General features: G+C 39.6%; 1 protein-coding gene across 2 annotated transcripts in view; it reads right to left on the bottom strand.

Annotated features, from left to right (window-relative positions):
• Positions 1-466: 466 nt before the first annotated feature.
• ODAD2 (outer dynein arm docking complex subunit 2) overlaps positions 467-18,408 on the bottom strand; it is a 296,623-nt gene continuing 278,681 nt past the window's right edge. For both annotated transcript variants that reach the window (XM_053713898.1, XM_053713899.1), the window contains one exon: positions 467-696. In XM_053713898.1, coding sequence (XP_053569873.1) covers positions 583-696 — 114 coding nt within the window. In that variant the 3' untranslated portion in view covers positions 467-582. The remainder of the gene's footprint in view (positions 697-18,408) is intronic.

The raw sequence follows: 18,408 nt of genomic DNA, 5'->3' as shown, positions 1-18,408 counted from the left end.
CTCTAGCTGCTTACTTTAAGTTTCACTAAATTACCAGATGTGAACTCTGTGAGTCTAATCTCTACTCAAGTCTTAAAGGGACATGAAATACAAAAAATGTGCTTCCTTCAAAATGCTGCCAAGTGCCTAAACCAGCTGCATACCAGATAGTTATTGCTTACAACAGTATATACAACTATTTATAGCTAGACCTAATTGGCAACAATGATTGACAATAAGAATTCAATTTAACCTCTTAAGGACATATGACGGAATTTTTCTGTCATAAAACAATTGAGCAAACTGAAAGCTGTGTCCTTAAAGGGTTAATAAAACCAAACAAACACTTGGAAGGCAAATATATTTATTTATATTTGTTTACATTTATCAACAGAGCAATTTTATTAAATATAGTTCTTTGTCTTTTCTTAATAAGATAGATTTGTAAACATATATTAAACAATGAGTGTTATTTAAATTTGCAGCAGTTTATAAATATTAATATTTTTTTCATTAATGGTGTGTTCCGTGTTAAATAGATTTTGAACAGAAAATCATCATGTGTTCTAAAGTAGGATGTCAAATGAAAAAAAGTAATCAAATTCAGCCGTATCTTGCTTTTTCATTAGCCAATGCTAGTCGACGAATATTAGCAATGCAACCAGCAGCAGCGTCCTGGAGAACCTCATCAGTTGAGCCAACCAAGTCTATCAACAGCTGGAAAAAAAAATACTTCAGAGTGAATAAACATTCATACTTAATTGATGTTATTGCTATTTAAAATTAAAAGATTCTACTATTTAATTCATATAGATAATATTTAGTGAATTAATTATCTTAGCTTATAAGTTTTAGACAATATAGTTATAAATAATAAAATGAACAGGTGCCAAAATACTTAAATTATATATACATTATAATAACATAATGTTTTAAAAATTCATTTTAACATACACAAATGCACATGCTCGAAAACACACACCAATGCACGCACACAAACACACGCATGCACGCACTCTCATATGCACTCACACACACACACACATTCACAAAAACACACACGCATGCACAAACACACATGCATGCACGCACTCACACACGCATGCACGCACTCTCATATGTGCTCACACATGCACGCATGCACTCACACACACATGCATGCACTCACAAAAACACACACGCATGCACGCACTCTCATATGCACTCACGCATGCATGCACTCACACACACATGCACTCACAAAAACACACACGCTTGCACGCACTCACACACGCATGCACACACTCACACACGCATGCACGCACTCACTCACACACGCACGCATGCACACACACACACAGTTACTAAAGGAACTTCTAGTCCCCCCTCCAATATTAAATATATGAGAAAGCCTTATATCTTACTTGTCTGCTAAAATGTATTACTAATAAATGAGTGAGAACCAGAAATCAACTAAATCTTAAACTACTTTCACATGGTTTCAGTACATCAAATGAGAGAGGAAATTTCAATAAACCACAACAAAGAAAAAAACATTGAAAAAGATTATGGTGGAAAATCTATTTAATTAGATTAGATTAATTATAACAGCTGGCACACAAAAGTCTATGTATTTGAAAATTTCTGATAGATGGTTCCAAATGAAAACATAGAAGGTCAATAATTATGTAAGGAATATAAAATAATGTAATGTGTAATGTTATAAAATTATAGATCATTTGAATAGTGCAATTAACTTTCACTTTAGAGGCTCTAATGAATTCCATCCCAGACCTTGTACTAACACTGACAATGTGGCTGTTAACCACAAAGCAATCTGTTATCACTCAGCTGAACTGCATACATTTTTTGAAACCTTGCATGGGACTCAGAAGTGCTGAATATATATAAGTTTAAATTGGACACAGACACTGGTTTTGTGTCCTACATTAAAACATTTTAGAGATGCACTTCCATTTTAGCGTTTACAGTACAACATTTTATTGGTCAAGCAAATTAGTTTGTAAAGCATTTTTTATTGTTCTCCAGACTACACACTATATATATTTAAACTGTTATATCAACTTCCTCACAAGCAGTTCCATATCCAGCAATCCTGTGTTCTTTTATTCCAGTGAAGATAATGTGCTTTAAAATTGATCACATGACGCCCATTTTTAAAAATTAAGTTTAGAAAATTGAAGGAATATCCTGTCCTCTGTGCTAGTGATACAGTCCTGGTAGGATGAGCTAAACAACCCCCCTGAATGCCACTAAGTCAGAGACTGGGTTCTAGAAATATCCTTTAAATGGACAGTCTAGGCCAAAATAAATTTTCATGATTCAGATAGGGCATGCAATTTTAAACAATTTTCCAATTTACTTTTATCACCAATTTTGCTTTGTTCTCTTGGTATTCTTAGTTGAAAGCTTAACCTAGGAGGTTCATATGCTAATTTCTTAGACATTGAAGCCCACCTCTTTCAGATTGCATTTTAACAGTTTTTCACCACTAGAGGGTGTTAGTTCACATATTTAATATAGATAACACTGTGCTCGTGCACGAGAAGTTATCTGGGAGCAGGCACTGATTGGCTAGACTGCAAGTCTGTCAAAAGAACTGAAAAAGGGGCAGTTTGCAGAGGCTTAGATACAAGATAATCACAGAGGTTAAAAGTATATTATTATAACTGTGTTGGTTATGCAAAACTGGTAAATGGGTAATAAAGGGATTATCTATCTTTTAAAACAATACAAATTCTGGTGTAGACTGTCCCTTTAACATAGCTGAGTAAGATCTCTGCACCACTGACGAAGAATACAAAGCTGAAGGGGTCCCATGTGAGATTGAGCAAATGGAATTGCATCTGATGGTGCAATCATGAGACCCAAAACTTCCATACAAAAAGGAACAGAGGGAAAAGAGAGAGACTGAAGGGTCAGACCAGCTAACACCAATTTTAACCTTCTCTGTTCTGTTAGAGAAAGACTCATAGAGACTGAATCTAACTGAAATCCTAAAAAGTTACCTTTGTTTGAGGAATCAAAGACATTTTTAGTAAATTGATCCTCCAACCATGTTGTTGAAGAAACAAGAGCCGGTTGGTTTGAGATTCTGCTAAAGGAAAAGACGGAGCTTGAACCAAGATGTCATCCAGGTAAGGAAATACTGCAATACCATGCGTTTTGATTGCAGATAAAAAGGCACCCATAACTTTTGTGAATATTCTTGGCGCTGTAGCCAGACCAAATGGTAGAGCAACAAACTGAAAATGCCTGTCCATTAATAAACATTAATAATAATTATTAAAAATGATTGTACATACTGTAAAAAAGCTGAATATGTATAATCGTTTTTAATAATGAGTAAAGGGACATGAAACCCATAACTTTTCTTTCATGATTCAGACAGAGAATACAATTTCAAACAACTTGCTAATTTACTTCTATTATCTAACCTGTTTCTTTCTCTTGGTATCATTTGTTGAAAGAGCAGCAATGCACTACTGGTTTCTAACTGAACACATGGGTGAGCCAATGACAATCAGTGTATATATATGCAGGCACCAATCAACAGCTAGAACCTAGGTTCTCTGCTGCCCCTGAGCTTGCCTAGATAAACTTTTCAACAAAGGATAACAAGAGAAGGAAGCAAATTAAATAATAGAAGTAAATTGGAAAGTTGTTTAAAATTGTATTCTTTATCTGAATCATGAAAGAAAAATGTTGTGTTTCATGTCCCTTCAATGTTCAATTATATTTTATATGTAATATTTCAATAATGCAATATTAGACCTACATGAAATCCAAACATTTTACATTTGCATATTTTACATTCCAACATTCTTCACATAGAAAAACATAAATTATACTTATCTGATAATTTTCTTTTCTTTAGATGGAAAGAGTCCACAGCTGCATTCATTACTTTTGGGAAATACAGAACCTGGCTACCAGGAGGAGGCAAAGACACCCCAGCCAAAGGCTTAAATACTCCTCCCACTCCCCTCATCCCCCAGTCATTCTGCCGAGGAACAAGGAACAGTAGAAGAAATATCAGGGTGAAAAGGTGCCAGAAGAACAAAAATTACGGCCGCCCCACATAAAAAATCATCAGGTAAGCATAATTTATGTTTTTCTTCATAAATGGAAAGAGTCCACAGCTGCATTCAATACTTTTGGGAAAACAATACTCAAGCTATAGAGGACACTGAATGCAAAAACGGAAGGGTACAAGAGGCGGCCCATTCTGAGGGCATCAGGCCTGAAGACCCCTACCCAACAAAATCCCACTTTGTCCGAAGCCGAGAAAAGGCCCAAGGACACTGACCCGCAGATAGTTCACAAGTCATGCTAGAGACCACAGGAACTAGACTCGACTAAGTCAACAGCCTCCAAGAGACACCGTCGCCCAGCAGTCGGTCTCCAAACAACACACCCCTTACTAAAGAAAGGGAACAAACTACCCTATTCTTCCACAAAGAAGAAAAGATACGGAGAAACATGATTGTACTTGTAAAGCGCGGAAAATCCCCCTTAAGGCACTCAAGGCACTGCTCATTTTATCAACCTTGAAAGGAGGAAAGGCTGATTAGACTTCGCCGAGGGTCGAACTTGCAACCCCCGGATTGCTACAGTGCACCACAGTGCATTAGTATGCTGAGCTAGCTGTACAGCTAGCATAAGGAACTCCAGAAAAAAACCCTAAAAACGGCACAAGCACAGAGCAAAAAACCAGAGAAACTGGGTCAGGCTAACAGAGACCCAATCAGTCTCATAGAAACAAGGGGAGGCAACACCCAGACCCCAGAAATACAGAGACCACAGGATAAGGCTGGGAGTCTGAAACAGAGAGAGGATCTTCCCCTAACACAGTGCAACCGCACACTAGAAAGCAACTGAAGACGAAGGTCCCAAAGTCGCAAAAAGGTAGCTCAGAATACCGAAATATTCGGAAACGAAACCTCATGCAGCAAGCTCAGATAGGTCTGACGAACAACACCTGAAGCAAAAAACACTGCACGCTGCTGTCATCTAAAAATGACTCTGAAACTTAAATACTTGCAGGGCAAGTAAAAAGCAGCTGAAGATAGGATACTGATTGCTAAGTATCCACTAACCAGCAGATAACGTCGCAGGCTAAGAGCCACCAGTCCTTCCCACAAATCTTGATGGCGAAAGGAGAAACCTCAAAGAGGCTTACCGTACCTCGAATGCTCTGAGGACGAAATAGCAGAGCAACAGATCTCAGATCCTGCTCCACCACCGGACCAACCCAAGCGTCAGACATGTCCGATAGAAAGGGGGGACAGAAAGACCCCAACCACAAGCCCCCAGGGAATGGAAAGAAAAATAGGCGACTCACCCACCCCAACAGAACTCGGGTGCCAACCCAATCCGCTCCTCCAAAATAAGGTACTCCCAAAGAGAACCCACTAGGACCTGGAACAGAGAAAAGTGCAATAGATCCATGGGAAGACCTGTCACAACTCTCTTAGACAGTCTCCATGCAGAGAGATCAATTTCTAACAGGAGGAACTTAGCCCACAGAGCAGCAGATGCTGCCCCTTACAGAAATAAGCCACCTGATCCAACCTCCTACACACAGGGCAGGACAATGACCCTCCAGAGAGATGAAACCCCAGCTCATAAGGAAGACACACTACTTAAAAGGGAAGGGCACAGACAGGGCCGCCACTAGAAATTTTGGGGCCCCTGACTTAACCATTGATCAGGCCCCCCCCCCCCTTGACATGTGCAATTTTCGACCAAGTGACTAAAACGTATATGCACTTTATTCTTAAGTGCCTATTTAAACTTGGAAATGTTGTAAAGGTAGTTACAAACACACAGACACCCCCCCCCCCCGCCCCCTTTGACATGTGCAATTTTTGACCAAGTGACTAAAACGTATATGCACTTTATTCTTGAGTGTCTATTTAAACTTGGAAATGTTGTAAAGGTAGTAACATACAAACACACAGACACACTCATATACTGAAACACACACACACACTCACACGGAAGGATTCACATATAGACACTCTAGCAGTCATACAAAGAAACACACTCAGACACCCAAACAGACACTGACATTGACCTGACAAGTAATGAGGTAGACTACAGTTTTGGAAAAAAAGAGATTTAGAAAGCAAAATATGGAGTTCTGATTATCTTTTTGTAAAGGAAGATGTCAACTAAATGATGACAACAGCATGCAGTGGCTGAATGGAAGGGCCCTGAACTGCCTAAACAATAATTTAAAGGTTAAATGGTGGATTAGGTGACTTCCGGAAAGGTCTCATTAGTCTCAAAGTCTGTAGAAAGATGTGAATAATCAGTAGTAAGGTCAAAATGTCCTAAAAAGGAACAGACAATGGACACACACACTCAAACACAAACTTGCACATACACCCAAGGAAACACCGACAGAGACAGCCTCTGAAAACACACAGACATACACACACACACAGAGAGACACCCACAGAAAACACACAAAGACATACACACACACAGAGACAACCACATAAAACACAGAAAGACATATACATTTACACACCCTCACTGAGACATCCACAGAAAACACACAAAGACATACACACACCCTCACAGAGACACCCACAGAAAACAAACACCCTCACAGAGACATCCACAGAAAACACAGACATACACACCCACCCTCATAGAGGCATCCAGATAAAATACACAAAGACAAACATACACACACCCTCACAGAGACACCCATAGAAAAAGCACAAAGACATATGCACACACCCTCACAGACATCCACAGAAAATGCACAGACATACACACCCACCCTCACAGAGAGACCCACAGAATAAAAATACATACACACTCATAGACACACAAAACAAAGCACAAAGACATAAACACAGACACCCACATAAACACTCACAGGAGGAAACATTTATGCACCTTGCATCCCCTAAATCAACAGTGTGTGACATGCATGATAAAAAATGCAGAAATTAAGAGATCATTAAAGAATCATATTTGTAAATGTGCAAACAAAAATAATTCTGTGAATTCAAAATAGTACATTAATGATCTGGGTAGATGGCTAGATGAAGAAAAGTACTTTTAAATGGTTGACAGTTTGTTTTTTCCCCATTTTCCCCAACCAAGAGCACAACTTCAAATATAGTGTACAAATGTTCCCATCTGTCAGCTGTACTTATGGGTTTTGAAAATGCTGTACTCTATATGGTCTTGGTGGAACCATAAGCGGTGGTACTCATACCATTAGATCTGGTTAAATGCAGGATTTAGGCTTGTTGGCATGTTTTTCAAAATTAAGCCTGCTGTGGAGTTAACCTGTCTCATTTCAAATAAAAAAAAATGCATATCTGCCAAAAGGGCACCTACCATTTGTGTATTGAGGAGGAAACCTTTCTGCATGGTTTTAAATATAGAAATTCTACAGCATTGTCAAATAATCATAAATACACTGTTGCTAAAAAAATTGTTTTTATGGACCCCTGGCCCCACCATACAACTACTGCCACAGTGAAGTTACAATCCGACATTGCACAAAGAAACAAAAAACACTTGCTAAGTAATTCATACCTCCTCTGCAAATGAAAGTGATCTACCGTCTGACTCAGGCACACACTGTACAAACAAAGTGCCAAGTCTGTCTCACAGTGTGCATAGTGGTTTAGTGCACACTGAGAAATCCTCTCAAATGCTAATACTTTACTCCTTGCAATAACATTTCCCATGCTCAATTAGCACTCTGCTGTAGTACCCACTGGTGGCTGCCAAATTTAAAAAAAAAAAATTTTTTTTTTTTTAGTTCTTGCCTCATGGGGCCCCCCTGGCCCATTGGGCCCCTGACAGGAGTCACCCCTGTCACCCCCTGATGGCGGCCCTGGGCACAGATAAGAACAGCGTACATGTCCACTTGACATGAAGCCATAGTATGATCAAAACACGGAACAAATGAAAAATCATCCAGACACCACTGTTGACCCAACAGATAAAAAACTCCCCATGAAAAGGAGCACACTTCCTGCTTGCAAGCCCAATGAGCTAGCCCCTATGTCGCAACATAGGGTCCCTGAAAAAACTGGGTCATCCCGAACCAGTCCACAGGATCATAAGTCTCCAGACATCCAAGAAGGATCTAAGACAAGAACCCTGGACCCGGGACCCAGAATCGTCCTAGAATGAACGGCCCGCCTTAAGCAATCAGACCTCACAGGGGATGATAACCGGTTAACCCGGAAAACGGGTACAGGACTCACTCGTAATTCCCAGCCCAAAGGGAAGAGAATGCCCTTAGCCGAAGGTCAACACCCCCCCCCACAACAAGGTGCTAGGCTGCAACAAAGTCACACAATTTCTCTAGAGCCCAAAGACCCCAAGGGCAACACAAGGGAAATGAGAGCGAGAACAGAGTCACCCAAAAGAGAGAGTAGAAAAGAAAGGCTAGTCTCCATAATCCTCGCAGATTAACGTTCCAGAGGACCACACCCCAGGAAGAAGAATGCAAAGCATCCCAAACCCAGGCAGAAAAACATCCCCTAAGCAGAAAGCTTGGAAAAAGAGACAACACCTCCTATCGCCCCTGATATGGAGACGACTAACTCCCGAAGGAAGACAGAGCCTCACGGCCTTCACATCCTAATTAAGCGGCCAAAGCAGCCAGAAAAAACGGACGAAGTCCAGAAAGTCTCGACCCAAAGGAAGAGAACCTCTAAAAGGAACAAGTCCTTAAAGGACACTTCCAAAGAGACCATGAAAGGCAAAACCGTAAGAACGGCGGTATGAAGGACCTAAATCCTCCAAGCCTCCAACACACAACAGGAAGGAGCACTCTAGTTCCCGGAAAATTCAGAAACGTCTGAGCATGTCGCCGCAGATCTCAACGGAGTCCCGGCCAACTAGATTGAAAGGCGAATGAGGACTGAACCAATCCCCGGACCATTAACTCCTCTCAGGATGCTAGTTGAAGCTTGTAACATAACAAGTAAACAACACAAATCATATTGTGATCACTAGGCTCCCTCACCGGACCAGCCGGACATAAAAAGGTGCCACATGTCTGAACTAGGCCTCAAAGACAGAAAGATTTGTACCCAGTCAGGACCAGTCTGAACCCAAGGGTCCCATGCACTGCCAAGGCCAGATAGAGTCTCCCCCGAGATGGAGGGATAAAGAACAGTCAGACAGAACATAGGACTAGTACGTCCTCACTCTTGTAAAAGTAAACAGTGAGACCACAAAATCGCAAGTATCAATTCCAGAGAAGATAAGGCAACCCGTAGGTTATCACCCAGGAAGAATGGACAGACCTGCCGGACCAGCCTAACAGGGGTCTGAGACTTCCAAGCTCAGAACTGGAAAAGGATACACAAATAACAAAGACTATAAGAAGATTACTTCATCCAATTATGTCTATGCAAGCAAGCCAGTCGAAGAGTAAGAATGAGAATCCCCAGACCCATTAAGAGTGGGATCCTCCAGCAATGCGAAAACGTGCCTCAGAATAACACGAAGGCGCACCAGTCTATAACAAAAGGCGCAACATACCTCCGCCGGGACAAAAGAAAACACTGCAGTCGCTCCCCCGAAGGGCTGAACTAGACCAGGCAATTCCACGCCTGACGAGCCACGGTTAACGGAACACGGACAATATCATAAGCACACTCCCGGGAGGTGCAGATGCGCCAACGCCAAAGAAATGGCCATGCGGAACCGTTTCGTAACCTCCAGTGGGAACAGGCCACACTCCATAGAAGGATAAGTAGCGTTTGGGTTACCTGCATGTGTAGTAAGAGTTGGTGGTAGGGAACTCGCCTCGTGGGAAATAGAATCCCCATAGGCGGATGGCTCAGTGGGCACCTGATTCCCCGATCCGGAGGAACAGAGCACTCTAAAACGGCATTCAGAACATAACTGATGGGCATGTATCACCCAGCCCAATTCATATTCTTTGCAAGAACTAGAGTCTGAATCAGAGACATCCGTCTCCACAAAATCAGAATCCTCCATAACTGGGATATTGAATAAAAAATGGACCAATAAGAAAAATCTAAACGGCACCTTACACCCCCAATGGCTGGGGCACTCACCACCTCCAGGGAACCAGACACCAGCGAACCAGGATTTCTTGGTCGCTACACGGTCAGGAATGCGGAAATGTAGAGCCAAAATGTGGCCACGCCTGGTCACAAGGTAAACCATGCAGTTCATGCAAAAGTGTGCCCGACCGTAAAGGCCGCATCACTAGACATAGGCTGTTACGTTCCAAAATAGCCATGAGCCGAAGCAACACTACACAGTAGCAGACAGAATCACATAACAAACATGATTATAAACCCCCCTGTTCAATAACCCCCCTCAGGAGATAGTAACCCTTGATTCCGAGATACAAAAAGGAGCCTCACTGAGACCCTATGTTTAAGTTATCCCCCGAAAGGTTGTAGCCCCTCTCGGATAAACAGTTGTAATTAAAATACATCCATGATGAAAGTAAAATGAAACGATCTTACAGAATCTATGCCGTGGAACAGGAACACGGCCCTTCAAGTGTGACAGATAGTAGCGTTGCTTTTGCCTTGGACTCGAGAGAAAAAAGCAGGCAGCGAAACTCGTCAACACTGATTGCTTGTGAAGCTGTTAATATGACTCTCCCTGCATCTCCGGACTCTAACTTTCACCCATTCTCTCACTGAGAGGCTGACAGGACTACTTAAAACTCCAGTCCCATACTGAAGAGTACTACCCTCCATAAGAGACTATCGAAAACTTCTGACACTTCTCTGCCAACCTCTTGGGACAAAAGGCAAAGAATGACTGGGGGATGAGGGGAGTGGGAGGAGTATTTAAGTCTTTGGCTGGGGTGTCTTTGCCTCCTCCTGGTGGCCAGGTTCTGAATTTCCCAAAAGTAATGAATGCAGCAGTGGACTCTTTCCATTTATAAAGAAAAAAGTGTTCTTTATATATATATATATATATATATATATATATATATATATATATATATATATATATATATATATACACTGTATATAGTTAATGTAAAATATATATTTATACTAATATACTATATGAATATATACAGGTATAGATATATACATATATATATAAGAATATACATTTCAAAATACAAAGAACATGTTCCTCTATATAAAGAACATTGGAATGTTAGATATTTACAGTGAATACACAATAAAACACAATGTTAAATATAATTATAGAATTATTATTTACACACACAGACATAAATATATATTTATTAATATTTATATGATTTTTTTTTAATCAGATATTGTTTATATAAGTGTATCTGCTTATTTTAATTTATTTATGTTGTGCAACTTTAATTTTAGCCCTAACCCTTTATGGGGTCAATTTAATATTGTGCGGACGGACATGATACAATGTAGCATATCATGTCCGCCGCACATCGATAAATGCCGACAGCATACGTTGTCTGCATTTATCATTGCACCAGCAGTTCTTGTGAACTGTTGGTGCAATACTGCCCCCTGCCCGCTAGCAGGGGGTGTCAATCAACCCGATCGTATTCAATCGGGCTGATTGTTGTCCGCCACCTCAGAGGTGGCGGACGAGTTAAGGAGCAGTGGTCTTAGGAGCACTGCTTCTTAACTTCCGCTTCATGCGGAACTGAAGCGGAGTGGGTCGGAAGCAGCATCTGCTGATTCATAAATCGACCCCATTGTGAGGACTTTAGTTGTGCTAATCCTGCAAGTGCAAATTTAGATTGCGTTTGACCAAACATGTTTACTTTCAACTTGTAATGTGCGTGCAAGTTTTTTGTGGGCGCAATATTTTAATATCGCGAATGCCAATGTTAGCACACCACTTGTAATCTAGCCCTGAATTGGTTGCTGAGTTTCTTTGGTGATCAAAATGCCATATTGTTTTGTTTGTTAAAACCCTGCCACTACTATTTCATCCTGTTTATTGGAAACCTAGAACAGTTGGAAATGTTTTTAGATTAAATAGAATTCTCAAAATCGTGTTTTTTAAAAAGCGTGATTTACAGTATGTAAAACCTTGGGTTGCCATCGTCTTACAGTAATAGATATACAGCAAAGATATATAGATATACAGCAAAGACAAACCTTGTTCTATACTGTGAGGTTTGGAACTTTTGTTGATATTTTAAATCTCGTTTTTTTATCATACAGGGCTAGATTACAAGTGGAGCGCTCCCACTCAAGCGTCAACTACACTAGATGGAGGCTTTTTATGTGCATCGGCTTGCGCTCATATTACAAGTTGAAAGTAAAAAGTTTGTGCTTGTCCATAAACCCGACGCTAAAAACTTATCGTGACTGCGTTCTTCTCCCATAGACCTTAATAAAGCGCAAAAAAAATAAAAAATATCTAACACCCAAACTCGCACACTAAACCGACCAAGTATATTCCAGAGCAATAAACCCAACATGAAACATTAATATTTCACATTCTAATGTTCTTCACATAGCAGAATATAGATATAATCTTAAAGCGCGTTACTGAAATATTACATATAATATATATATATTTATATTTAATATTTTATATGTAATATTTCAATACCCCTTTTTCAGATTACTTTTTCATGTGCGCTATTCCAATTACTTAAAATTCTAAATTGTGAAAACCGATGCGCAAAACGCATATTTTACATTCCTATGTTCTTCATAATGTACTTTTTATTATCAAAGAGAATGTAAAGTTTGACAAATGTGTGCCCGGTTTTTAAAAATCCTATTAAAAACAGGGGCACTTTCATTCATCAAAATTTACATTTCACTTGTTTTGTTAAAATACTTACCTTTTCTTCTTGAAAGCAGCTCCAGCGCTTCCCCCGCCCGACATACATCAGCAATGACGAATTTGGCTTCCTCCAATCACGGCTTCCCCCCCAGTACAAACATTGCCTGAGACCAAGCCGTGATAGGAAGAAGCCGGATTTGTCATTTTTGACATACAATATGAAGAGACTTGCGAAGGGGGGGGTGAAGCGCTGGAGCGGCTTTCAAGAATAAAAGGTAAGTATTTTAACAAAACGTGTGAAATGTAAAGTTTGATGAATGAAAGTGCCCCTGTTTTGAATAGGATTTTTTAAAACCGGGCACACATTCGTCAAACTTTACATTCACTTTAAATATATATATTTCTATATATATCTGATACAGTTCAAGTAAAATACATATCAATATCTATATATCTATAGGAATAGATATAGATTACTGGTTTGCAAACATGTCCTCAGGCCACAATGGCCTAGTACAGTCACAAATTACTGAATAAGATTCAGATGCTAAAGGTGATCACAAACCATAAGCACCTCCAGGTGCTATAAAGGCTGACCCTTGTATTCCTATTGGCTGATTTTCAAATTCAAACCAGCTAATATGAATGAAAGGGTATCCCTATATGAAAGGGGTACCTCACATTCAAAATTCAGTGTGCAGCTGGTGAGCGCATGAAGAGGACCTCCGTGTTGAAGATCTGAAGATGGATAAAGACCGCCTCCTCTGCAGGGATGAAGATAAGAAAATGGACCGCCTAGATGAACATGAAGCGCTGCCATCATCTTTGATGAGTACCATCTTGGGGTTTAATGGTAGTTTTTTGAGGTGTTTTTTTTTTTGGTTAGGTTTTTTTTTTTTTTTTAAGAAAGTTTTTTTGTGGGGTGGGGGGTTAATGTTAGAAAGTGGTAGTTTTGTTTTAGGGAAAAGAGCTGGTTCACTTTAGGGCAATGTCCTACAAAAGGCCCTTTTAAGGGCTATTTGTAGTTTAGTGTAAGAATAGTTATTTTTATTTTGGCGTTTTTTTGGAGGGGTGTTATAATAGCCATAACTCTTTTTTTGTGGTAATTAGTTTGTTATTTTTTGTAATGGTAGTTTTTTTAAAAAAAAACAAAATGAATGTAATTTTTTTTTTAACATTAATGTTTTAAAGGCTTTTTATTTGTGTAATGTTAGTGGGGATTTTTACTGTAATGTAAGTTTTTTATGTAATGTTAGTTTTTTTATTTTGTGTAATGTTATAGTTTTTTAAGGAATGTTAGGGGTTTTTTAAGTAATTTTAGCTGGGTTTTTTTCATAGTAATGGTATATTTGTTTTTTTAAAGGTAAGGTTAGATTTTTTTTAAATTTTAGTCTATTTTGGGTTAATTTAGGGGGTGTTAGGTTAGGGGGTTTAAATGTTAGTGGGTTACATTGAAGTGGGGGGCTGGTGGTTTAGGAGTTAATAGTGTAGTGGGTTACTTTGTGATGTGGGGAGCTTGAGGTTTTGGGTTTATGGTGTAGTGTGTACTTTGAGATGTGGGGGCTGGCCGTTTAGGTATTAATAGCGTAGTGGGGACTTTGCGGTGGGCTATGCGTCGGTTTAGGTTTTATCAGAGTAGGAGTCTTATGGCAATTTGGGTTAGTGTGCGAGTAGGGTTTTTTCCAGCTATTTTTTTCGCTATTTACTTTTATGGAGGAATAGGTTATCGCACGCACAATAAGGTAGGTTTGGCTTTTTGTGCGCATCGTGTTAGCGCTGGAGCGACAACTTATAACTTTCAACTCATAATACCAGCGCAAATAAGTTTATATCTAGCACAATTAGCACTCTAGTGAAAGCTAATTAGCACTTCACTTGTAATCTAGCCCTTTATATTACAATCTCAAACTATTTAATGTCTTCTTAATTCTGTTTCACTAATGTTTCGTTTGTAATTAATTATACCCCTTTTTTATATGTTTGTTTGGAACAACTTTGGGAGGATGCAGCAGACCCAGAAGTGAGTGTAATATTATTATCATTTGTAAAAAACTAAATTATGCTTACCTGATAATTTTCTTTTCTTCAGATAGAAAGAGTCCACAGCTGCATTCATTTCTTTTGGGAAAAAGAACCTGGCCACCAGGAGGAGGCAAAGGCACCCCAGCCAAAGGCTTAAATACTCCTCCAACATCCCTCATCCCCCAGTCATTCTGCCGAGGAACAAGGAACAGTAGAAGAAATATCAGGGTGAAAGGTGCAAGAAGAACAAAACTAACAGACACCCCACGTAAAACATATGGGTGGGGAGCTGTGAACTCTTTCCATCTAAAGAAAAGAAAATTATCAGGTAAGCATAATTTATGTTTTTCTTTATAAATGGAAAGAGTCCACAGCTGCATTCATTATTTTTGGGAAAACAATACCCAAGCTTAAGAGGACACTGAATGTGAAAACGGGAGGGTACAATAGGCGGCCAATCTGAGGGCACAGAGCATGAAACCACTACCCATAAAAATCTGCTTCGTCCGAAGCCAATAAAACATTAAAAAAAGAAAGATCCCAAGGACAATGACCAGCAGAAAGTCCAGAAGCCCGACTAGAGACCATAATACAGACTCAACTGAGCCAACTCTCCTCCAGGAGACACCATCGCCCAGCAGACAGCCCCCAACCACATACCACTTTCTTAGTGAAAAGGATCAGCAGCCAAAAAACCCTAAAAATGGAGAGGACAAGGAAGAACCACAGGGATTCCCGGAAATACCCTAAAAGGTAACAACAAAAAATGCAATAAAAAAGAAAACCAAGGAGCGAGTCAAGCTCACAGAGACCCAAATAATGTACTTTTTATTATCAAAGTGAATGTAAAGTTTGACGAATGTGTACCCGGTTTTTAAAAATCCTATTAAAAACAGGGGCACTTTCATTCATCAAAATTTACATTTCACTCGTTTTGTTAAAATACTTACCTTTTCTTCTTGAAAGCCGCTCCAGCGCTTCCCCCGCCCGCCGCAAGCCTCTTCATACATCAGCAATGACGAATTTGGTTTCCTCCAATCACGGCTTCCCCCCCGGTACAAACATTGCCTTAGACCAAGCCGTGATAGGAAGAAGCCGGATTTGTCATTTTTGACATACAATATGAAGAGACTTGCGAAGGGGGGTGGGGGGGGGGTGAAGTGCTGGAACGGCTTTCAAGAATAAAAGGTAAGTATTTTAACAAAACGTGTGAAATGTAAAGTTTGATGAATGAAAGTGCCCCTGTTTTGAATAGGATTTTTTAAAACCGGGCACACATTCGTCAAACTTTACATTCACTTTAAATATATATTTCTATATATCTGATACAGTTCAAGTAAAATACATATCAATATCTATATATCTATAGGAATAGATATAGATTACTGGTTTGCAAACATGTCCTCAGGCCACAATGGCCTAGTACAGTCACAAATTACTGAATAAGATTCAGATGCTAAAGGTGATCACAAACCATAAGCACCTCCAGGTGCTATAAAGGCTGACCCTTGTATTCCTATTGGCTGATTTTCAAATTCAAACCAGCTAATATGAATGAAAGGGTATCCCTATATGAAAGGGGTACCTCACATTCAAAATTCAGTGTGCAGCTGGTGAGCGCATGAAGAGGACCTCCGTGTTGAAGATCTGAAGATGGATAAAGACCGCCTGGAGGGGTGTTATAATAGCCATAACTCTTTTTTGTGGTAATTAGTTTGTTATTTTTTGTAATGGTAGTTTTTTTTAAAAAACAAAATGAATGTAGGTTTTTTTTTAACATTAATGTTTTAAAGGCTTTTTATTTGTGTAATGTTAGTGGGGATTTTTACAGTAATGTAAGTTTTTTTTTATGTAATGTTAGTTTTTTTTATTTTGTGTAATGTTAGGGTTTTTTAAGGAATGTTAGGGTTTTTTTAAATAATTTTAGCTGAGGGTTTTTCATAGTAATGGTATATTTGTTTTGTTTTTAATTTTAGTCTATTTTGGGTTAACTTAGGTGGTGTTATGTTAGGGGGTTTAAATGTTAGTTGGTTACATTGAAGTGGGGGGCTGGTGGTTTAGGAGTTAATAGTGTAGTGGGTTACTTTGTGATGTGGGGAGCTTGAGGTTTTGGGTTTATGGTGTAGTGTGTACTTTGAGATGTGGGGGCTGGCCGTTTAGGCATTAATAGCGTAGTGGGGACTTTGCGGTGGGCTATGCGTCGGTTTAGGTTTTATCAGAGTAGGAGTCTTATGGCAATTTGGGTTAGTGTGCGAGTAGGGTTTTTTCCAACTATTTTTTTTCGCTATTTACTTCTATGGAGGAATAGGTTATCGCACGCACGATATGGTAAGTTCGGCTTTTTGTGCACATCGTGTTAGCGCTGGAGCGACAACTTATAACTTTCAACTCATAATACCAGCGCAAATAAGTTTATATCTAGCACAGTTAGCACTCTAGTGAAAGTTAATTAGCACTTCACTTGTAATCTAGCCCTTTATATTACAATCTCAAACTATTTAATGTCTTCTTAATTCTGTTTCACTAATGTTTTGTTTGTAATTAATTATACCCCTTTTTTATATGTTTGTTTGGAACAACTTTGGGAGGATGCAGCAGACCCAGAAGTGAGTGTAATATTATTATCATTTGTAAAAACATAAATTATGCTTACCTGATAATTTTCTTTTCTTTAGATAGAAAGAGTCCACAGATGCATTCATTACTTTTGGCACAAAGAACCTGGCCACCAGGAGGAGGCAAAGACACCACTGCCAAAGGCTTAAATACTCCTCCAACTTCCCTCATCCCCCAGTCATTCTGCCGAAGAACAAGGAACAGTAGAAGAAATATCAAGGTGAAAGGTGCCAGAAGAACAAAACTAACAGACACCCCACGTAAAACATATGGGTGGGGAGCTGTGAACTCTTTCAATCTAAAGAAAAGAAAATTATCAGGTAAGCATAATTTATGTTTTTCTTCATAAATGGAAAGAGTCCACAGCTGCATTCATTACTTTTGGGAAAAAGAACCTGGCCACCAGGAGGAGGCAAAGACACCCCAGCCAAAGGCTTAAATACTCCTCCAACTTCCCTCATCCCCCAGTCATTCTGCCGAGGAACAAGGAACAGTAGAAGAAATATCAAGGTGAAAAGGTGCCAGAAGAATATAAGGACGCCCCACATAAAATTAAGGGTGGGGAGCTGTGGACTCTTTCCATCTAAAGAAAAAAAAATTATCAGGTAAGCATAATTTATGTTTTTCTTCATTAATGGAAAGAGTCCACAGCTGTATTCATTATTTTTGGGAAAACAATACCCAAGCTTTAGAGGACACTGAATGTGAAAACGGGAGGGTACAATAGGCGGCCAATCTGAGGGCACAGAGCATGAAACCACTACCCATAAAAATCTGCTTCGTCCGAAGCCAATAAAACATTAAGAAAAGAAAGACCCCAAGGACAATGACCAGCAGAAAGTCCAGAAGCCCGACTAGAGACCATAATACAGACTCAACTGAGCCAACTCTCCTCCAGGAGACACCATCGCCCAGCAGACAGCCCCCAACCACATACCACTTTCTTAGTGAAAAGGATCAGCAGCCGAAAAACCCTAAAAATGGAGAGGACAAGGAAGAACCACAGGGATTCCCGGAAATACCCTAAAAGGTAACAACAAAAAATGCAATAAAAAA

Source organism: Bombina bombina, chromosome 5 (assembly GCF_027579735.1).
Source record: "Bombina bombina isolate aBomBom1 chromosome 5, aBomBom1.pri, whole genome shotgun sequence".
Classification (NCBI taxonomy): Eukaryota; Metazoa; Chordata; class Amphibia; order Anura; family Bombinatoridae; genus Bombina; species Bombina bombina.
This window is presented reverse-complemented; position numbering and strand designations above follow the sequence as displayed.